Raw genomic sequence first — 21,361 nt, 5'->3', positions numbered from 1 at the left:
AACAGAGATCTGGAAGAGTGCACAGATCCCTGGAACTGGAGCTACAGGCGGTCCTGCACTACCCTGCGGGTGCTGGGAACCAAACCCAGGTCCTCTGGAAGAGCAGAGAATGCTCTTACCCACCCACCGAAGTATTTCTCTGGCTTCAAAGTAAAAATAACTCTTAAAAATAAATAAAAGTTACACTGTTTTAAATAGGTGTATCATTTCTTAGTTGAGTATTTTCTTCTGTTTAGACATATTGTTCCTGTGTATTTTACTACAATTTTCAGTTAAAAATCACTGTGTTAAATAAAATTGCATTTTCCCTCAAGATCAAACTTCCCCTCATATAATGCCTACCATTGGTAATTTTGATGGAATGATTAAATTGTTCCATACATTGAAGTATAACCAAATTCCAAAGAAAAAGACATGAATGAGATATCAGTGATAGTTCTCCCTAGAGATAAGAGTTAGTAGCTGGGCAGTAGTGGCGCACGCCTTTCATCCCAGCACTTGGGAGGCAGAGGCAGGCGGATCTCTGTGAGTTCAAGGCCAGCCTGGTCTACAGAGCAAGTTCCAGGACAGTCAGGGATACACACAGAGAAACCCTATCTCAAAAAAAAAAAAAAGCAAACAAAAAAATAGTAAAATACTTTCAGAGAAAAGTTGAACATATATAAGAGGGAATAAAGAACCAGCCTCCTCCATCTTAGGGTTAAAAGCCATCTTATAGTAAAGACAAACTAGGTTCATTGATGATTAAACCTCTCTTTCTCAAGGACTGGGCCATGCTTCACCTGTAACACTAACTACAAATGGTTCTGTGCCACCTGTTGCAGGAATGGCAATTGTGTCTTTGTTTCAAAAGTTGTTTATAATCATCTTGCAAACCTACCTTTGTTTTGAAAGGTTTTGTGACCACCTATGACTACCCAAAGGGAAAAATCAGTAGCCATCTGGTGAGATGCTTCCCCTTCCCCTCCTCCAAAGGTATTTTCTGACCAGCATTTTTAGAAGTGACCAGAAGTTGAACTTAAGGCTGGGACAATAAGTCTATGTATCTTGGACTTGGCAAAACAAGACATAGGGAATAATGGGCTCAACTGACCAGAAGTTGACCTCAGAGGAGAGTAGGACTGGAACAATAAATCTGAATGTATATATCCTGGGACCATCAAAAGCAGGACATAAGGAGTAAAAACTTAGGTCTCTGTAGATACCCTGCATTCTGTTAGCCATCAGTAACCTCATGCTTGTAGTTCAGGCAGCAACTTCAAAGAACTACGTCACCCCTAGCCTCCTCGTCCAACCCCAAGCTGTCTGTAAACCCTTCCTATATAAACCCCTTCAAGTGAGGGCTCCGCCGTTCTCCTCCGCCGTTCTCCTCCACCCGCTGTGTCCCTGTGTCGGATGTTGGACAGGCACCAACCTTGCTTGTTTTGTTATTAACCTCTGTGCGCTTGCACCGGACATTGGCTCTGTGGTGGTCTTGCTTGGGGGTCTTGCGACCTGGGCACAACAACTACCTTGTTCTGACTACCTACTGTTATGCCCACTTCCCAACCGTGTCTTTGTTTCAGGAGGGACTAACTTGTTATGCTTATGTTTGGCTCCTGTGACAGCCCCGCCCCCTCATTTTACCTGTCTTTCCCCCATTTGGAAAACCCCTACCCTTGAGCTATAAAAGCCTTGTTTCCTTCACATCCAGAGCGGACCTCTTGAGCTGGGCCTTAGTGGGAGGCAGCCCCTGCACACGAAGAAAAAAGCTTGCTTTCATTCATTTGACCATAATGATTTGGGTTGGTGGCTTTTCTCCTCCCATCTTGGGGGTTAACGGGTATAACCTAACAATCTTGTTGAACATTTTGTTTTTTTGAGTCAAGACGTGTGTGTGTGTGTGTGTGTGTGTGTGTGTGTGTGTGTGTAGAAAACGTGGCCTTGGAAGCCCTGTCTGTGCTCACCTTCCTCAATAAGCCAATTAAAAAAAAATTAGTGACATGTAGAGAAAGGGGATTTATTAAACGTGGCCATGCCCGGCAGTGGTGGTGGCACAGACAGATCTCTATGAGTTTGAGGCCAGCCTGGTCTACAGAGTGAGTTCCTGGACAGGCTCCAAAGCTACAGAGAAACCCTGTCTCGAAAATCCAAAACCAAAATAATAATAATAATAATAATAATAATAACGTGGCCATGTTGGAAAGAGGACCAAAGAAATCCAGTGACACCCCACACCCCCTGTCCTAAATCCATTTTCAGAGTCCCGACAAAAGCTTTAGGTTTAAGTAGAGAACAAGAACTGTGCTGAGCAGACAAGTCCTTTGGCTGACTGGTACCAGACTTCAGGCTTTTCCTTCTCCCAGCAGAGATTCCCAGGAAGGTTCCAGTTTCTGGGTTCCACAGTCTCAGTCGTGATTCCACCCTATTAACAGTGGTTCTCAACATGTGGGTCACGACACCCTTGCGGGCCCACCTACCCCTTCACAGGGTTCCCGAAGACCATCGGAAAACACGGATGTTTATATTACGATTCACCACAGGAGCAAAGTTACAGGTGTGAAGTAGCAACAAAAGTAAGTTTATGGTGCCGGGAGCCGGGCGGTGGTGGCGCACGCCTTTAATCCCAGCAGAGGCAGGCTGCTCTGTGAGTTCGAGGCCAGCCTGGGCTACAGAGCGAGTTCCAGGACAGGAACCAAAGCTACACAGAGAAACCCTGTTTCGAAAAACCAAAAAAATAAGAAATAATAATAATTTTATGGTGGGGGGTCACCACAGCACGAGGAAGGTGAGAACCGCTGCTCTAGATCATTCCTTTCCTACCGCCCAGGCTGATTTCCAAATCTTTGTTGTTTGTTTGAGACGGAGCCTCCTTCCTCTTGCCAGCGGGCACAGCCGCCGGCCAGCACTGCGCACGCGCGCTCGAGCATCCCACCCCGACCCTCGCTCCGGGCCGAGCCCGCTCGCTGCGCCTGCGCAGCCGGAGTGCGTCCGGCTCCTGAAAACCCCAAGAGAACAGAGAGCCCCGCGGGAGACGCTGGCGCTCCCAGCATGCCCTGCGCCGCGCCGGTCCAGCGCTGGACTCCACCTCCCAGAGGCCTCTGCGCGGCGGGGACCGCTCTGCCGCCGCTCTGGCTTTGTGCGCCCCGGGAGCTAGCTCCGCGAGATCGAGCCCCGGGCCCGGCCCGAGCCGTCGCGGCGCCGAGCGAGCGAGCGAGCGAGCGGCGGCGCGGACGGAGGAGGAGCCCGGTGAGGAGCGGGCTGCCGGGTGGGAGAGCGCGTGTGTGGCGGGGCCCGCGGGACGGTGCGAGAGCGCGCCGCCGTGCCCGCGGGGGCCTGGGACTGGGAGCCCGGGCAGGGCTCGGAGCCCGGGAAGAAGGGCTGGTGCCCGGGTGTGATGGCGCTGGGGTGTGGGGGTGGGGGGTAGGGGGTGGGGGGCGACACCCGAGTGACAGCGCGGCTGCCCCGCTTTCTCGGAAGAACCTGTGACTGAACCTGCGCGTTGTGTGAGACTGACGGGGTGTGTGTGTGTGTGTGTGTGTGTACGCGACCACGCCAGTGTGCACGAGGGGACCCGTGCCTGGGGACATTGTGAGTGACAGCTCGGGGGGTCGTGTGTTTGGAGACCCACGTGACAGTGAGACCCCCGCCACCCCCTATGAGGGGACCCGTGACTGGGGACTGTGTGGGACTGTGGCTGTGACATTGTGACAGCTCGGGGGGTCGTGTGTTTGGAGACCCACGTGACAGGGCGAGGGGACCCGTGACTGGGGACTGTGTGGGACCGAAAGGCTGTGACCAGGCGAGTGACCGCACAGGGTGGGGTGTGTGTGAGAATGTTGGGGTCCCAGGGCTAGTGTCTGAGGTGCCTGTGACTTGCAGGCGGCACACTGTCCGAGACCGGGAAGTCGGGGCGGTGTGTTGACAGTACGGGACAGCACAGGGGGCGGCATGGGAGAATTTGCTCCGGGACCCATGTGACAGGGTTGAGCCCCAGCCACTTTGTGGAGGGGGCCTGGGGCGGAATACTCTTTTGAGAGTGTGAGAGGCCGTGACAATGCGGGTGTCGGTAAGGACTATACCACCCTGTCTAAGAGGGCCTGGGACAGTGTGCGAGAGAAAATGTGCGAATGACGAGGCCACGAGAGGCTTTGAGGATGTGCGCAAGACTGACTGGGACTGTATGAGACAGCGTCTCGGGTCGGTGCCTTGTGATGTGGTGGCACCGTGTGGTGGCACCGTGACAGACTGTGAGACCCACATTTGACTGCGCAGACCTGCGGAGAGTGAGGCTGTGTTTGGGACTGTGTGATACTATTCCAGTGGAGCATTTACGATCAGGTGTCATGGAGCCTGTGACAGTGTGTGGGCCTGAGTGACAGTATATAAGGCTGTGTCATCGAGTCTGAGACTGTAACCGTTCGAGGCAGACGGTGCTGGAGAATGTGTGACAGTCTGAGATGGGGCATGAGGAAGGCTGTGATACTGTGTGATTGTGTGAACAGATGTGGTGTACTGAGGGTTCAAATGAAAGCATTCTAACATAGAGCTATATAGATACAGGACTAATATATAGCATCTAATATATAGATATAGGACTAATATATAGATACAGGACTAATATATAGGATCTAATATATATAGAGAGGGCTTCTTGGCACCGAGTTATAGTGCTTGCTTAAATGATTTATTTCTTTAAGATTTTTTAAAAGAATTTATTTTTACTTTATGTGCATTGTGTCTGGCCTGCATGCGTGTCTGTGTGAGGGAGTTAGTTAGATCCACTAGAACTGGAGTTACATTCAGTTGTGAGCTGCCATGTGGTGCTGGGAATTGAACCCCGGTCCTCTGGAAAAGCAGCCAGTGCTCTTAACCACCAAGCTGCTTCTCCAGCACTCTTAAGTGATTCATTATTCTTTAAGGCAGTGAAGTTTAATTTAAAAAAAAAAAAAGAATTCACAATTAAAACAGTGACTGACTACACTTCCCCTCTCTCCTCTTTCTGAGGAAGTTGTTTTCCGTTCGTTAGCAGTGTCTTCTAGATCACATGGTCCCTCAGACGCCCACTGTGTAAAGCAGCTTCATTTAGTAGCCTATTTCTCATCCTTGTAGAAAGGGTGGGGACATACTTCCCGTTAACACCATCATCTGTACACTATAAATTCAAGTCAAGTTTCCAGTTTGGCTCAGTTATTTGCTCAACGATGGGCTTGGGTATCTTCAATAATGAAAAACCTTCGTGTGTAAAAGGGTGGAAGATTCTTACTTGATAATGCCACTCTGTATTTGCTCTTATTGTTTACAATTGTAAGTGGAAGAGATAACTTAGACATAAAATATATGTTGAGTTCCGGAGCTATAAAGTACATAGGGGAAAATAATTGTAAGTTTAATGACACCTCAAATGTACGACTGTGATGGGAGCAGGAAAAACCAAAGGACTGGGAGGCTTTTAAGGCCAGTGACGCTGGGGCCGCAGGGCATACCTGGAACTCATGGTTTCTTTTTTCTGTCCAGCTGTGCTTTCTCAGGACATCGCCCCCCTCCCAGAAACACAGTCATAGAGTCTTGAAGTTTTAACGCCATGTCCCAGGTAAGAAGCATTTCTTGTTCCCTGAAATGCCACCTTATTTTTTCAGCCAGGTTAACTTTAATTCCTGAAATTCATCAGCCTGACAAAATCTCTTCTATCCAGTGACTGGGTCTTCTTCTCCATTGCAACACAAAAGAGGGTTCCCCGAAGCCTAAGGGTATCCCTCATCGCCAGCCAACATTTGCTTCAGGGACCCATGCAGTGCTCTTATAAACTCTAATGAGGAAAAAATACTCTCTTGGGTAGTGTCTTAGCAGGGTTTCTATTGCTGTGAAGAGACACCGTGACCACGGCAACTCTTACAAAAGAAAGCATTTAATTGGGGCTGGCTTTCAGTTCAGAGGTTCAGTCCATTTTCATTATGGTGAAACATGGTGGCGTGCAGGCTGACGTGGTGCTGGAGAGGGAGCTGAGAGTTCCACTTCTTGTAGACAACAGGAAGTGGGCTGAGTATTACACTGGGGGAAGCTTGAGCAGAAGAGACCTCAAAGCCCACCCCCACAGTGACACACTTCCTCCAACAAGGCCACACCTCCTCCGACAAAGCCACACCTCTTAATAGTGCCACTCGCTTTGGGGCCATTTTCTTTCCAACCACCAAAGCGGGATATTTGTGGAGTCTCTTTGTGAGTATTGGAGGTGGAGGCGTGTTCAGTTCTGACCGGCAGTGATGAGTTTTTCTCCACCATCTCGGGTTTGAAAGGAAGTAGGAGGGCTTTGGGGTGCTCAGAGTTAGGACATTTGGCAAAAACTCATGTTCAAGATGATTTTGAGTAATCCCATGTATCGAATCTTGATCATTAAATAATGTGTGGCTCAGCTAAGGCAGGGGTTGTCTAAGTACTTGCGAGCTTAGAAGAGGAAGATTTTTAGGAGAACAGTCAAGCCTTCTTTTAGGAATATTCTGAGTTAGCAGCAGCCTACAGCTTTGATATACTAGGTAATCCAGTTAATTAATGAGTGAAATTGTTATGGAAAATAAATTGAGACAGTGCCTCATGTAGCCTAAGCTGGCCCTCAATTCACTCTCCAGCTATGATCTTGAACTCCCAGCCCTCCTGCGTACACCGCTAAAGCGCTGGGAATATGGGTGTGTGCCACCACCACTGGCTAGAGAGACATTTGTTTCGGGGTGTGGGGAAGGCAGACAGGGAGCAGTTAGGTCTGTATTCTTAACTATTTGTCATGTTTATCTAGTGGGTGTGGGTGTTTGCTTGCATGTATGTCTGTGCAATACATGAATGCAGTGCCAGAGGAGGCCAGAAGAGGGCACCGGATCCCCTGGAACTGGAGTTACAATGGTTGTGAGGGGCCATGTGGGTGCTGGGAACGGAACCCATGTCCTCTGCAAGAGCAAGTGGTGCTCTTACCCACTGAGCATCTCCAGTCCATTGAACCTGTGTTTTTAAAACATCACAAAAATATTTTCCACAATAACCGAAAGAGTAAATAGTGTGAAACAGAGCCAAAAGGAAACACATTTAAAGATGTGCATATAATACCCAGAAACAAAGGCACATATGCAAATTGTATAAGAATGGAATTTATTCCCCCAGTTACTAAACATGTGCGGTATGTATCACACCTGCAGGAAAAGGATGGATTGTTTATTTAGGAAAATCTTTTTCCTTACACTTAGGGATTCTATAGGTTAAATATGAAAATCATACACATTGCTAGATAAAATATAGAGAATAGCTGTAAAGAGAAAAGTAAGCCAGAGTGAAATCGTCTAAAGTAGAATTAATTTTTTTTCCATCCTTGACCCTGTTTTGTCTGAGAAATTTTTAAATTTTTTAAAGTATTTTTTTCTTTTTATTTTTCAGTATGAGTGGTCTGTCTGCATGTATGCCTGCAGGCCAGAGGAGGGCATCAGATCCCGTTATAGTTGTGAGCCACCATGTGGTTGCCAGGACTTGAACTCAGGACCTCTGGAAGATCAGCCAGTGCTCTTAACCACTGATCCACCTCTCCAGCCCCTAAATTAGAATTTCAAAACTTATATATCAGTGGTGGCACACGCCTTTAATCCTGGGACTCAGGAGGCAGAAGCTGGTGGAGCTATGAGTTTGAGGCCAGCCTGGGCTACATAGTGAGTTCCAGGATCAGCCAGGGCTACCCAGAGAAACCCTGCCTCAAAGAAAAGCTTATGTTTATGTATGTGTGCATGCGCTACTCCGTGGGTGTGGTTAGAGGACAGTTTGTGGGAGTCGGCTCTCTCATGCCAACATGTGGGTCCTGAGCAAGGAACCCAGGTGGTCAGGCTCGGCAGCAAACGCCTTTCCCACAGGGACTCGGCTTGCTGGCCCATGCCTGAGAAGTTCCTAAACAACCCTGGCCTATAGGTGTCTAAGATAATTAAATCAAACATTAGTAATGGATCATTAAGAATTATTTTAAAACTATTGATTGGTATATATGTGATTTTTCCATTTGTTAAAGATGAAAGTAAATTTACACACTAATGAAATTAGTGTACTTGTTTATTTTTACATAATTGACTAAATCTTGACTGAATATTTGATTCTGCAGAACATTAAACTGAGTTAATCAGTATTTTTATTTTATAATTGGGCAACACTGAGAATCCTGCTTTGTTTGAATATATAGTACAAAATGGCCAAAGTCTGTTTAGGGTCTTTTTTATAAAATGTTAAAAATTCTGTCCTAATCCCAAGACAAAATTCATTTAATGATTTTTTTTTTTTAAATTATTGTATGTGTATTTGTGTTTTGTCTCCGTGTCTTTATGTGCAACGCGTATGTGCCTGGGGCTGGAAGAGGCCAGAAGAGGGCATCCCATCTCCTAGAAGTGCAGTTGCAGACAGTTGTGAGCCACCATGGGGGTGCCGGAAACTGGGCTGTGAGAACACCAAGCGCCCTTAACCACTGAGCCATCTCTCCAGCCCCCATTTAGTGATTTAATGACTGAGACTGAAGTCAGCACCTTAACTGGTACCTTAGTTTCTCTTCCCGTTGCTATGGTAAAATACTTTGACAACTGCAAATTTTAAAGGAGGAGTTTATTCTGGTTCACAGTTCATGGTCTAGTCCATCACGATGCGGATGTCGAGGTGTGGGAGCTTGAAGCAGCTGGTCTCATCACGTGTACAATCAGGAGGCAGAAGACAAGGAAGGCATGCTGCTTGTCTCCTTTGCTCCATTTACAAAGACTCAGGTCCCAGTCAGGGAAGGGCGTCACCTATAGTGAGCAGTCTTCTTCCACAGGCTTGCCCAGGGGTTCATTTCCAGTTGTGATGGTGTCTTAGTTACTGTTGTATTGCTGTGGAGAGACACCATGACTGTCTCAGTGTTCTGTTGCTGTGTAGAGACACCGTGACTGTCTCAGTGTTCTGTCGCTGTGGAGAGACACCATGACTGTCTTAGTGTTCTGTTGCTGTGGAGAGACACCATGACTGTCTTAGTGTTCTGTTGCTGTGGAGAGACACCGTGACTGTTCAGTCAGTGTTCTGTCGCTGTGGAGAGACACCGTGACTGTCTCAGTGTTCTGTCACTGTGGAGAGACACCATGACTGTCTCATTGTTCTGTTGCTGTGTAGAGACATCATGACTGTCTCAGTCAGTGTTCTGTTGCTGTGGAGAGACACTGTGACTGTCTCAGTGTTCTGTTGCTGTGTAGAGACACCGTGACTGTCTCAGTGTTCTGTTGCTGTGTAGAGACACCGTGACTGTTCAGTCAGTGTTCTGTTGCTGTGGAGAGACACCATGACTGTCTCAGTGTTCTGTTGCTGTGTAGAGACACCATGTCTGTCTTAGTCAGTGTTCTGTTGCTGTGGAGAGACACCGTGACTGTCTCAGTCAGTGTTCTGTTGCTGTGTAGAGACACCATGACTGTCTCATTGTTCTGTTGCTGTGTAGAGACATCATGACTGTCTCAGTCAGTGTTCTGTTGCTGTGGAGAGACACCGTGACTGTCTCAGTGTTCTGTTGCTGTGTAGAGACACCGTGACTGTTCAGTCAGTGTTCTGTTGCTGTGGAGAGACACCATGACTGTCTCAGTGTTCTGTTGCTGTGAAGAGACACCATGACTGTCTCAGTGTTCTGTTGCTGTGTAGAGACATCATGACTGTCTCAGTCAGTGTTCTGTTGCTGTGAAGAGACACCATGACTGTCTTAGTGTTCTGTTGCTGTGGAGAGACACCATGACTGTCTCAGTGTTCTGTTGCTGTGTAGAGACACCGTGACTGTCTCAGTCAGTGTTCTGTTGCTGTGTAGAGACACCATGATTGTCTCAGTGTTCTGTTGCTGTGGAGAGACACCATGACCACGGTAAATCTTATAAGAGAGGGCATTTAACTGGGGCCTTGCTTGCCGTTTTAGAGGGTTAGTCCATGATTATCATGGTGGAAGGAGACAGGCATGGCACTAGCACAGTAGTGGAGAGCTCTACATCCTGATCTACAGGCAACAGACAGAAAGAGAGATTGGACCTGGTGTGGACTTTTGAAACCTTAAAGGCCCAGGCCTAGTGACATACCTCATCCAACAGGGCCACACCTCCTAATCCTTTCCAAGCAGTTCCTGTAACTGGAGGCCAAGCATCCAAACATAAGAACCTATGGAGGGCATTCTCATTCAAACCACCACAGATGGTTAAGTGTTAACTGTCAGAATCATCTGGGAGTTGGGCTTATCTTATGTTAGCTGATGTAGAAAGACATATCCACTATGGGAAGCAGTATTTATTCCCTGAAGATGATCTTGGACTATATAAGTAGAGAGAGGAGTCTGAGCATCCTTAAGTGTCTTAGTCACTATTCTGTTGCTGTGAAGAGACATCATGACCATGGCAATTTTTATAAGAGAAAGCATTTCATTGTGGGCTGGCTTATAGTTTCAGAAGTATAGTCCATTATCATCATAGCTGGGAGCATGGCGGCACACAGGCAGACATGGTGCTGGAAAAATTGAGAAGAGAGTCACTGGTCCTGGCTTGGGCTTTTGAAAACTCGAAATCCTCCCCCAGTGACACACCTCCTCTGACAAGGCACACCTCCTAATCCTTCTCAAGTAGTGCTACTCCCTAATGACTAAGATTCAAATATATGAACCTATGGGGGGCGGGGCATTTCTGTTTTCTTTTGTTTCTTTGTTTTCAAGACAGGGTTTCTCTGTGTGGTCCTGGCTGTGCTGCAACTCTCTGTAGACCAGGCTGGCCTCGAACTCAAAGATCTGCCTGTCTCTGCCTCTTGAGTACTGGGATTAAAGTTGTGTGCTACCACCACCCAGCTATCACCACGTCTTTACTATAGATGCAGTCTGACTAGGTGTCTCAAGTTCCTGCCTCTGTTACTTCCTCCATGATGGTGGACTGTAACCTGGAACTATGAGCCAAAATAAATCCTTTTCCCCTGAGTTATTTTTAAGTTATTTAAAGTCAGGGTGCTTTCTTTTCTTTTCTCTCTTTAGATGTATTTATTTTGTGTGAATGAATGTTTTACCTGCATATATGCCTGTGTACCATGTGCATGCCTGGTACCCAGAGAGGTTAGAGGAGGGGTCAAATCCCCTGGAACTGGAGTTATAGACAGTTGTGAGCCACCGTGTTGTGAACATCCCATGCTGGGAACTGAACTGAACTGAACCGTCTCTCCAGCCCTGGTCAGGGTATTTTATCACAGCAACAGAAAAGACAGTTAAGACACCCAATGAGGCCAGGCAGTGGTGGTGCAGCCTGGTCTACAGAGCCAGTTCCCAGACAGCCAGGGCTACACAGAGAAACCTTGTCTCAAAAAAACCAAAAAGTTGTGCAACAGTGGTACTCGCCTTTAATCCCAGCACTCAGGAGGCAGAGCCAGGCAGATCTTTGTGAGTTCGAGGCCAGCCTGGTCTACAGAGCGAGATCCAGGAAAGGCGCAAAGCTATACAGAGAAACGCTGTCTCAAACCCCCCCCCCAAGAAACCCCCCCCCCAAAAAAAAAACTATAATACTTACATCTAGAATCTGTCAAGTTGGCTACACCAACCATCACAAATAGCAGTTTTTAAAAATCAAACATTCTCACACACTACAATCAGTAGATGTGCTGATTATACTTATATGCTGAGGAATGATGAAAGGAAAATATTAATTATAGGAGTAACAAAGAATTCAGACAGGAGACACAGGCAGTTTAAGTGGAAGTTTATTTAGCAAAGAAAATTGAAGTATGTGATATATACAGAGAAATTGCTGCTCCCAAAGGCAGTACCAGCACAATGAGTTCTGTCTAGATTCATAAGTAGTTTTTATGAATATTTATGAGGTAGGTGGCTTATTCATAAGGTGACCTTTCCCCCTCTCAAGTCATGGTATGCTAAATCTCTCTTTTAGAGAATGCATTAGTCAGGGTTCTTTAGAGCAGTGGTTCTCAACCTATGTGTTGCAACCCCTTTGGGGGTTGAACAACCCTTTCACATGGGTCACATATCAGATATCCTGCATACCAAATATTTATATTATGATTCATAATAGTATCAAAATTACAGTTATGAAGTAGCAACAAAAATAATTTTATGGTTGGGAGTCACCAGAACATGAGGAACTGTATTAAAGCGTAAAGGGTCTCAGCATTAGGAAGGTTGAGAACCAGTGGTCTAGAGGAACATAGCTTAGAGAGAGAGAGAGAGAGAGCGCGAGAGAGAGAGTTGAGACCACTGGCTGTACTTCCAAAGGACTTGAGTTTGGTTCCCAGCACCCACAGTCATCTGTAATTACTGTGATGTAATCCCAGTGGATCTGATGCCCTTTTCTGGCCTCCATGGGCACCAGGCACACACATAGTGAACAGACATACATGCAGGCAAAACACTCATACACATAAATAAAATACATAAATAAGTTCTTGAAAGTAATTATTGTCAATAAAGGTTACATTTTAGGTATTCTTGTTATAAAGAGAATATGAAAATAAAGCCTGATAGTCTTTTGATTAGCACATTTCCCCTTAATGTTATTACTCAGAAGTGTTTGTTTAAACCTAACATTCTCCTTGTTTTCCTTTTATTTCATCTGCTCTTTGTTTACAACTTTGTTTCTTCTTTTGCCTTGTTTGTATACACCTAATTAACTATACATCATTTTCATAAATTCTTAAGTTTCTAAGGTAATACAGATCCATTACTTACTAAGTAACACTCTTTTTTTTTCCTGCCTCAGTGTCTCTTGTTTTCTCCAAATGAAGTTCTTTGGCGTTTAGTATGAATCCCCTGTTGTTGTACACTGTGTTGATTTTATCATTACTGATCCATACATGTATGGTGAGTCTTTTCTCCAGCAACAGAGAGTTTCTCAGAAGTTAGGGACTTCCCATAAGAGAACTAAGCATGACGATTATTAACATGCATTTTTAAGAATGTAAGGTGGTGGCCATAAGTGTTACAGCTCTGAGGGGAAAGGTATCCTGGCAGTTAGAAGCCAAAGAATACCACAAAGTCACACCACACAACAAACCTCACACAAGAGATTTATCGGGAGAGACACGAGGGTGGCCGCTTCTGCTCAGAAGCAGCAACTGAGCAGGAGGCAGGCTTTATAAAGGGTTTCTTGGGCTGGGGGGCGGACCTTTACAGGGTGGCCTGTGATTGATGGGATTTTGTGGGCTGATCTTGGAGCAAGCTCAGGGATTGGTGGGATTCTTTAGCCTGATCTTGGGCTTTTTTTTTTTTTTCCCCTGTAGGGCAGAGCTTGGCCACCTGCATCTCCAGGGGCTGGAAAGTGAGGTTGTGGCCCTTTAGAGTGGTCTGGGGGCGGGACCTGACCACTTGTGCCTTGAAGGGCTTACAGTGGCCATACCTGTAAGTCCAGCACTTGGGGGACTAAGGCAAAAAGGACCAAAAGTTCAAGGCCGGCTTGAGTTGTGTACCTATACCCTATCTATGAGAGAGAGGGGAAAATGATAAAGATAGACACAATGATACACACAATCTTAGCACTTGGGAAGCTGAGGCAGAGGGTTGTGAATTCTAGACAGCCCTGAGCCACACACAAGACCCTGTCTCAGAAACAAAAAATAACAAAAAACCCATAATTCCTTTTCTCAAAGTATAGACAGTTTAACTAGTGCTAACTCTTTTCTGTTGTGTTGTATTGTTTTGTTGTTGTTTGTTTGTTTGTTTGTTTGTTTGTTTGAGACAGGGTCTCACACTATAGCTTTGAGCTCACTATGCAGCCCAAACTGGCCTGGAACTCGGAACGCCTTTCATCTGCCTCCTGAGTGCTGGGTTTAGAGGAGTGTGTCATGTCCAGCTTTAACCATTTAATCTAGGCCCATGTGAGGACTTGAACCAGAGTATGTTTATGTCATTTCAGGATTTGGTGACATTTGGGGATGTGTCTGTAAATTTCACTCAGGAGGAATGGGAATGGCTGAATGATGCTCAGAGAGACTTGTACAGGAAGGTGACGTTGGAGAACTATAAGAGCCTGGTGTCGCTGGGTAAGGAGGTCTCTGCAGGATTCCAACTCTACACACGGGGCTGGGTTCCGTGAAGTGTCTCTGAGATGCCTGAGTTGCTTTACTAAATTTCCCCTTTTTATTAAACATTTAAAAGTTACATCTCTCTCTCTCTCTCTCTCTCTCTCTCTCTCTCTCTCTCTCTCTCTCTCTCTCTCTGTGTGTGTGTGTGTGTGTGTGTGTGTGTGTATGTATGTGTGTTCATGCTCATGCCATGGCACACGTATGGAAATCAGAGGACAGTTGGTTCTCCCCTTTCATCATGTGGGTCCTGGGGATAGAATGCCCTTCCTCAGGAGGCTTGGCAGTAAGCGCCTTTTCCCAATTGAGCCACCTCACTGGCCCCTTTAATTTTAAAATTGTATTATTATTATTATTTGTGTGTGTGTGTGTGTGTGTGTGTGTGTGTGTGTGTTGGGGAGTTGTGTGCACATGCCACAGAGTGCATGTGGAGGCCAGAAGACAACCTGTGGAGTCAGTTCTCTCTCTCCACCTTTACAGGGGTTCCATGAATGGAACTCAGTCATCAGGCCTTCCCAGCAAGCCCTTTTCCCACTAAGCCGTTTATTTTATTGGCCCAATTTCTCTTTCTTATGCCCATCATGTAATGGCACATGCCTGTAGTTCCAGTTCCAGAGGGCCGGTGTATTAGTCAGGGTTCTCTGGAGGAACAGAACTGATTGAGTTTATATATATATATACATTTTCACACATATAAACCACATATTATTATATATTACATATTATATAACATATAAAGGGGATTTATTAGAATGGCTTACAGGCTATGGTCCAGCTAGTCCAACAAAAGGTCCAAGAATCCATTAGTTGTTCAGTCCACAAGGCTGGATATCTCAGCTGGTCTTCAGTATACACCAGAATTCCAAAGAAGTGGGCTCTAATGTCAGTAAAGCAATGGAGAGAGAGAGAGAGAGAGAGAGAGAGAGAGAGAGAGAGAGAGAGAGAGCAAAAAGCGAGAGCTTCCTTCTTCCATGTCCTTTATATAGGCTGCCAGCAGAATGTGTGGCCCAGATTAAAGGTGGATCATCCAACCTCAAAAGATCCAGATTAAAAATGGATCTTCCCACTTCAAATGCTCTAATTAAGGGGAAAAAAATCCCTCACAGGTGTACCCAGCCACTTGGGTTTTAGGTAATTCCAGATGTAGTCAAGTTAACAACCAAGAATAGCCATCACAGCTGGGGAGGGAGGACTGCCTTGGGGAAACAGCCTGGCAAACCCAGTTTTAAAAGTTCAAAGAAAATTGCTCCCCCCCACCTTTTCTTATGCTCCTCAAATAATTTATATTTTACAGAATTTGTAGCCTTTTTTAGACTGTCCCTTTGTGTCACTCACTCTAAAGAATATTCCCATCTCCCCCATCTCCTACCGCAACGCCTCACCTTCCTGATGAGCAGGGGACTGGATTTGATCCCCGACAGTGGCTAATTCCTCTTCTGTTTCTTGGAAGCAGGGATTCCTGTTTACAAGCCAGCTGTGATCTCATTACTGGAACAAGGAAAAGACCCCTGCGTGGTGCAGAAGGAGGGAGCAAGAGACGCAAGCCCTGGTGAGTGGAGCCAAACTAGGGAGGTGGGTGCCCCTGTCGGGAAAGGCTCAGATGTTGGGAAAAGCCTAGCTCATCCTTAGTGCTTCAGGAGTAGTTTCTTTCTTTTTTTTCATTTTTGATTTTTTTCGAGACAGGGCTTCTCTGTTTAGTTTCGGTGCTTGTCCTGGAACTCACTCTGTAGACCAGGCTGGCCTTGAACTCACAGAGATCTGCCTGGGTCTGCCTCCGGAGTGCTGGGATTAAAGGTGTGTGCCACTTCCACCCAGCTGGAGTAGTTTCTTTTCTTTTATTTCTTTTTTAAATGTTTTATTATTATTTATTTATGTGTACATGTGTGTTTGAATGTATATGTGCATGTATCTAAGATTAGGGTCATCCCCTGAATCTGGAGTTATAAGCAGTTGTAAGCTGCCTGATGTGGGTGCTGGGAACTGAACTTGGTCCACTGCAAGAACAATACATGTTCTTAACCACTGAGCCATCTCTCCAGCCCTGGAGTAGTTTCTTTTAAAGCATGTGGTCCATACGGAGGCTGATCCATCATGCTGAGCTGGTCTAGAGTGAGTGAGTTTATTAGGTACATGGCCTGCAGCAGTAGAAGAATAAACAGCAAGCTGCAGAGGGTCATTGGAGCATCGAGTCAGATGCTCACACCAACAGGAGAAGCCTAGGAGCCAGGAGCTGTTGATGGACAGAGGGCTCCAGGCAGATCGCCTCTCAGAGTGAGACTTCCCATTAGCCATTCCCACCACAGGCCTAAAACCATCAGAAAACACAGATTCATTACAGTTCATAACAGTAGCAAAATTACAGTTATGAAGTAGCAATGACAATAGTTTTGGGGTTGAGGGGTCCCCACAGCATGAGGAACTGTGTTAAAGGGTCGCAGCATTAGGAAGGCTGAGAACCGCTGCTCTGACAATCTCCTCCTTCTGCTGTAAAGGGCATGGTATTCTCCTTTTGTAAGACTTATTTTTATTTAACGTGTATGAGTGTTTTGTCTGCATAGTACATCACATGCAATACCTGCCTAGGCCAGAAGAGGGTGTCAGATGCAGACCTAGTTAAACTGACTCATATGGGCGCTGGGAACTGGATCTGGGCCTTTTCAAGAGCAGCCAGTGCCAATCTCATTCTCTCTTATTGGGTGATTGATTGTCAAAGTTCCCTTTGTGTATCTTCACCTGTCTCCTGTAGATTCTGATAGTTCATGGGTTTTGTTACTATTCTTTCCTATAGTTGTAATTTCTCTTTCACATGGTTGTTTAAAAGATAATTTTCTTGTTCCATTACATTTTGGTCAGATTGTTTTATTGTATTTGACTGGATAGTGGGTTTTTAATAAGATCAGATAGTGGGTTTTTATATATATATATATATATATATATATATACATATTTTTTTTTTTTTTTTTGGAGGAGGGGCTGTTCTGAGACAGGGTTTCTCCATGTAGCCCTGGCTGTCCTGGAACTTGTTCTGTAGACCAGGCTGTCCTGGAACTCACAGATCTGCCTGCTTCTGCCTCCCGAGTGCTAGGATTAAACTCGAGCGCCACCACTGCCTGGTTCCTCTTGTTTTCTTTTTTTTTTTTTTTTTTTTTGAGACAGGGTTTCTCTGTGTAGCTTTGCGCCTTTTCCTGGAACTCACTTGGTAGCCCAGGCTGGCCTCGAACTCACAGAGATCCGCCTGCCTCTGCCTCCCGAGTGCTGGGATTAAAGGCGTGCGCCACCGCCGCCCGGCCCTCTTGTTTTCTTAATCAGTGATCTTATAAAGGAACCTAATTTTGGCTTTACTTTTTCTGCTGATTCTATCTACTTCATTATTTTCTCACGTAGCGTGTGTTTTTCCACTTCCTTTGGGTTTCTGCTGGTCATTCCTGAGGTAGCCCCTCAAGGAGTTACTGTCTTTGTTTGTTTATTGTGTAATTATACGCACTTTAGAATTACAACTGTTCCTTAATACTCTGATAGTGAGTACATGCCAGACATAATTAGGTCTCTTAAATTTAATTCTTTTGAGGGTAGAGAACATCTCTGTCTGATTTCAGTCAGTACTTTGAAATTTGTTGAAATGAAATTTGATGTCTCCTGTAGATTCTGATAGTTCATCACGAAAAGGCCTGACTTACTGAACATACTATGACTACCCACTGGATCATTGTTGAATGTAGTTATATCATTATAGAGTAGGATACAGTAGTCAATTCTGCTGAGACCCACTATGCATTTACTAATTTTTGCCAAGATTTATCAGTTTCTAAGACCCTGTTTTTGGTAATGTTGGGACACTGAGATGTCTCATCGGATAAAGGCACTTACCTCCAAGCCTGATGACCTGAATTCGATCCTCAGGACACACGTGGTGGAGAGAACCAGATCCCACAAGCTGTCCTCTGACCTCCACACAAATGTCAAAACATTCGCTTATGTGCACACATTTAATCAATGTAGTTTTTAAAAGAGGTAATCTTATTTGGGTCTAATAAGGAAAAGCCAAATTAAAACCTGTACTAAATTAATAAAGGCAAGCAGTTTGATAGAAAATTATGTTTTCATGAAGACATTGTGGCTTCAGGAATCAACTGAAAAATTACATTTAGTTAGAACTTATTACAAAGAAAATTGTTTTCAGAAACACCTTCCTAGAATGCAAAAATTAACCATAAAATAGCTCTAGCTGTCCTGGAACTCACTATGTAGACCAGGCTGGCCTCGACCTCACAGAGAACCACCTGCCTCTGCCCTACAAGTACTGAAATTAAAGGTATGTGCCACTGTGCCCAGCTTAATCACCTTTCTTAATTTAGTAGTGAAGCTGCATTAAGAGATGTTAAATCCTTTAATTTCTTTTGTATTTTACTTTCTTTGTTTGAGCACTTTCTTTTCTTATAATGAATGAATTTTAAAACATGTATTTGCTTGGTATCCTTTAGATTGGGATTATGTCTTCAAAGGCATTGAATTTTCATCAAAGCAAGATATTTATGATGAATCGGCCAAAGTCCTACCCATGGGAAGAAGCCATTTTAGTTATAGCCTTGACTGTCCCAATTTGAAAGAAAACCATGAAAGTGAAGACTGGTTTAAGAACAGATTGGGAGGTCAGGAGGTGCATCCTAATCAATTGCTCATTATTCGTAAAGAAATCTATGAAGATCAAAGTAATGGGTGTAATCCGTCTTGGCAAACATTCCATCAGGATGCAATACTAGATATACCACAGAGTTTTTCTACCAAAGAAAGAACACATCAATGTGAGCCACAAAGGAGAAGTTACCGAAAAAAGTCTATGGAAATGAAACATAAGAAGGTCCATGTAGAGAAGAAAATTCTGAAATGTAATGAATGTGAAAAAGTCTTTAACCAGAGTTCATCCCTTACTCTCCACCAGAGAATTCATACTGGAGAGAAACCCTATGCATGTATTGAATGTGGGAAAGCCTTCAGCCAGAGCGCAAACCTAGCTCAACATAAGAGAATCCATACGGGGGAGAAACCTTATGAATGTAAAGAATGTAGGAAGGCCTTCAGCCAGAATGCACATCTTGCTCAACATCAAAGAGTTCATACTGGAGAGAAACCTTACCAGTGTAAAGAATGTAAAAAAGCCTTCAGCCAGATTGCACACTTGACTCAGCATCAAAGAATTCATACCGGAGAGAGACCTTTTGAATGTATTGAATGTGGAAAAGCCTTTAGTAATGGTTCGTTTCTTGCTCAGCATCAGCGAATTCATACAGGAGAGAAACCTTACATGTGTAACGTGTGTGGGAAAGCTTTTAGTCACCGTGGATACCTAATTGTACATCAAAGAATTCATACTGGAGAGAGACCCTATGAATGTAAAGAATGCAGGAAGTCTTTCAGTCAGTATGCACACCTGTCTCAACATCAGAGAGTCCATACTGGAGAAAAACCTTATGAATGTAAAGTATGTAGAAAAGCTTTTAGCCAGATTGCTTACCTCGATCAACATCAGAGGGTTCATACTGGAGAGAAACCTTACGAGTGTGCTGAATGTAGAAAGGCCTTCAGCAACAGTTCATCACTTGCTCAACATCAGAGAAGTCACACTGGAGAGAAACCCTACACGTGTAAGGAATGTAGGAAAACATTTAGCCAGAATGCAGGCCTTGCTCAACATCAAAGAATTCATACTGGAGAGAAACCTTATGAATGTAATATTTGTGGGAAAGCCTTTAGTTATAGTGGATCCCTTACTCTACATCAGAGAATTCATACCGGAGAGAGACCTTACGAATGTAAAGATTGCAGGAAGTCCTTCAGGCAACGTGCACACCTTGCTCATCATGAGAAAGTACATATTATGGAGTCATTCTTGTCCCTTTCCTCTCCATCACCCTCTCCATCCAATCAGTTGCCGAGAGCTATGGGTTTGATCTCATAAATCTGACCCATTAGAAGCATTTCTATTTCATCATCCTTGTCTTCTACATGGTAATCTGTTTTATGTGGAATACTGAAATATCTTTCCAGTGTATTCACCCATGCCTCTGTCAGTTTTTATACTTCAGCCAAACTTAGAAAAACACATTGTGGTCATATTATTTATCCTTCATTAATTAGGATTACTTACTGACATCCAAAAACTCATTGGGAAGAAGCACACAGTCCTTAGAGTAACCTAACAAGATACCTTGTCCCCAGCACCTTGTTTCAAACTACCTTCTAAAGCCTTCATGTCAATATTCTCTCTCTCTCTCTCTCTCTCTCTCTCTCTCTCTCTCTCTCTCTCCCTCCCTCCCTCCCTCCCTCCCTCCCTCCCTCCGTGTCTCTCTCTCTCTCTCTCTCTCTCTCTCTCTCTCTCTCTCTCTCTCTCTCTCTCTCCCCTCTCTCCATCCAGAATTAAAATAGATCTAGGCTCTAATCCTTGCTCTTCCTTTTTCCATCCCTAATTTTAGAGCATTTGGTCCTTTGTAACCTTCAGTCTTATCTATATTATGGGACTAATAATGGTTCTACCTCAAACGCTATTGGGAGAAGTAAATAATGCATGTAAATTTCTTAGCAGAGTGCCTAGCGTAAAATAATACTAATCTACAATAAAAATATGATGATACACAAAGAAGAGTTGGTCATTTTAATCATAAAGAAGCCAAAACACAGACCTGGGACATTATAACTTTTTGGTTTTAATTAGAAATACTGAAGTTAAAAAAAAGGGGGGGGGGGCTGGAGAGATGGCTCAGAGGTTAAGAGCACTGGCTGTTCTTCCAGAGGTCATGAGTTCAATTTCCAACAACCACATGGTGGCTCACAACCATCCATAATGAGATCTGGTGCCCTCTTCTGACATGCAGGTGTATATGCAGACAGAACACTGTATACATAATAAATAAATAAATCTTTAAAAAAAAAGAAATACTGAAGTTGGAGACTGAGGACTGAGCTTAGTTTGTAAAGTGATTTCCTAACATGCACAATCCTAGGTTCAATCCCCAGTACCACATAAGATGGACATAAAAGTTCAAGGTTATTCTTGGCTACATAGCCCGTTCAAGTCCAGCCTGGGCTACATGAGACCCTATCTTAATACATATAACAAGTGGGTGCCATCTAATACAGTGTGGGTTGATATTAGATTGATGATAGAGGGAAACATGTTAACTTCTATTTCATAGCATGAATATGTAAATATATGACTGGACAAGAAAAACGATTTCATTGTTCAAGTTCTATGACACCATACTTGCTTTTCTCTAAAAAAAAAAAAAAAAAAAAGAAAAAAGGAAAAAATCACTCC

At 44.5% G+C, this 21,361-nt stretch overlaps 2 protein-coding genes across 5 annotated transcripts in view; one reads left to right on the top strand and one right to left on the bottom strand.

Annotated features, from left to right (window-relative positions):
* The window catches only part of Galp (galanin like peptide), a 230,325-nt gene that overhangs the window by 28,972 nt on the left and 179,992 nt on the right, over nucleotides 1-21,361 (bottom strand). The gene's annotated exons all lie outside the window — the stretch shown is intronic.
* Znf583 (zinc finger protein 583) lies at nucleotides 3,079-20,686 on the top strand. 4 transcript variants are annotated; one of them, XM_076570469.1, is made up of 5 exons: nucleotides 3,079-3,228; nucleotides 5,497-5,572; nucleotides 13,884-14,010; nucleotides 15,500-15,598; nucleotides 18,531-20,686. In XM_076570469.1, the coding sequence occupies exons 2-5, from the start codon at nucleotides 5,564-5,566 to the stop codon at nucleotides 20,003-20,005; spliced, it is 1,710 nt and encodes a 569-aa protein (XP_076426584.1). In that variant the 5' UTR covers nucleotides 3,079-3,228; nucleotides 5,497-5,563; the 3' UTR covers nucleotides 20,006-20,686. The 4 variants fall into 4 exon arrangements, with proteins under 4 accessions (XP_076426584.1, XP_076426588.1, XP_006993631.1 ...); XM_076570473.1 differs by lacking the exon at nucleotides 13,884-14,010 and having other exon boundaries at nucleotides 3,080-3,228; nucleotides 15,503-15,598; XM_006993569.4 differs by lacking the exon at nucleotides 3,079-3,228 and having other exon boundaries at nucleotides 3,741-5,572.

Source organism: Peromyscus maniculatus, chromosome 1 (assembly GCF_049852395.1).
Source record: "Peromyscus maniculatus bairdii isolate BWxNUB_F1_BW_parent chromosome 1, HU_Pman_BW_mat_3.1, whole genome shotgun sequence".
Classification (NCBI taxonomy): Eukaryota; Metazoa; Chordata; class Mammalia; order Rodentia; family Cricetidae; genus Peromyscus; species Peromyscus maniculatus.
Note: the sequence above shows the minus strand (reverse complement) of the source record. Positions and strands in the feature narration are given on the sequence as shown.

Bases quoted from the DNA above. Each gene is read 5' to 3' on its own strand.
- Znf583 (XM_076570469.1), top strand. The intron at 14,011-15,499 runs GTAAGGAGGTCT...GTTTCTTGGAAG, and splicing joins TAAGAGCCTGGTGTCGCTGG to CAGGGATTCCTGTTTACAAG. The intron at 15,599-18,530 runs GTGAGTGGAGCC...GGTATCCTTTAG, and splicing joins AGCAAGAGACGCAAGCCCTG to ATTGGGATTATGTCTTCAAA.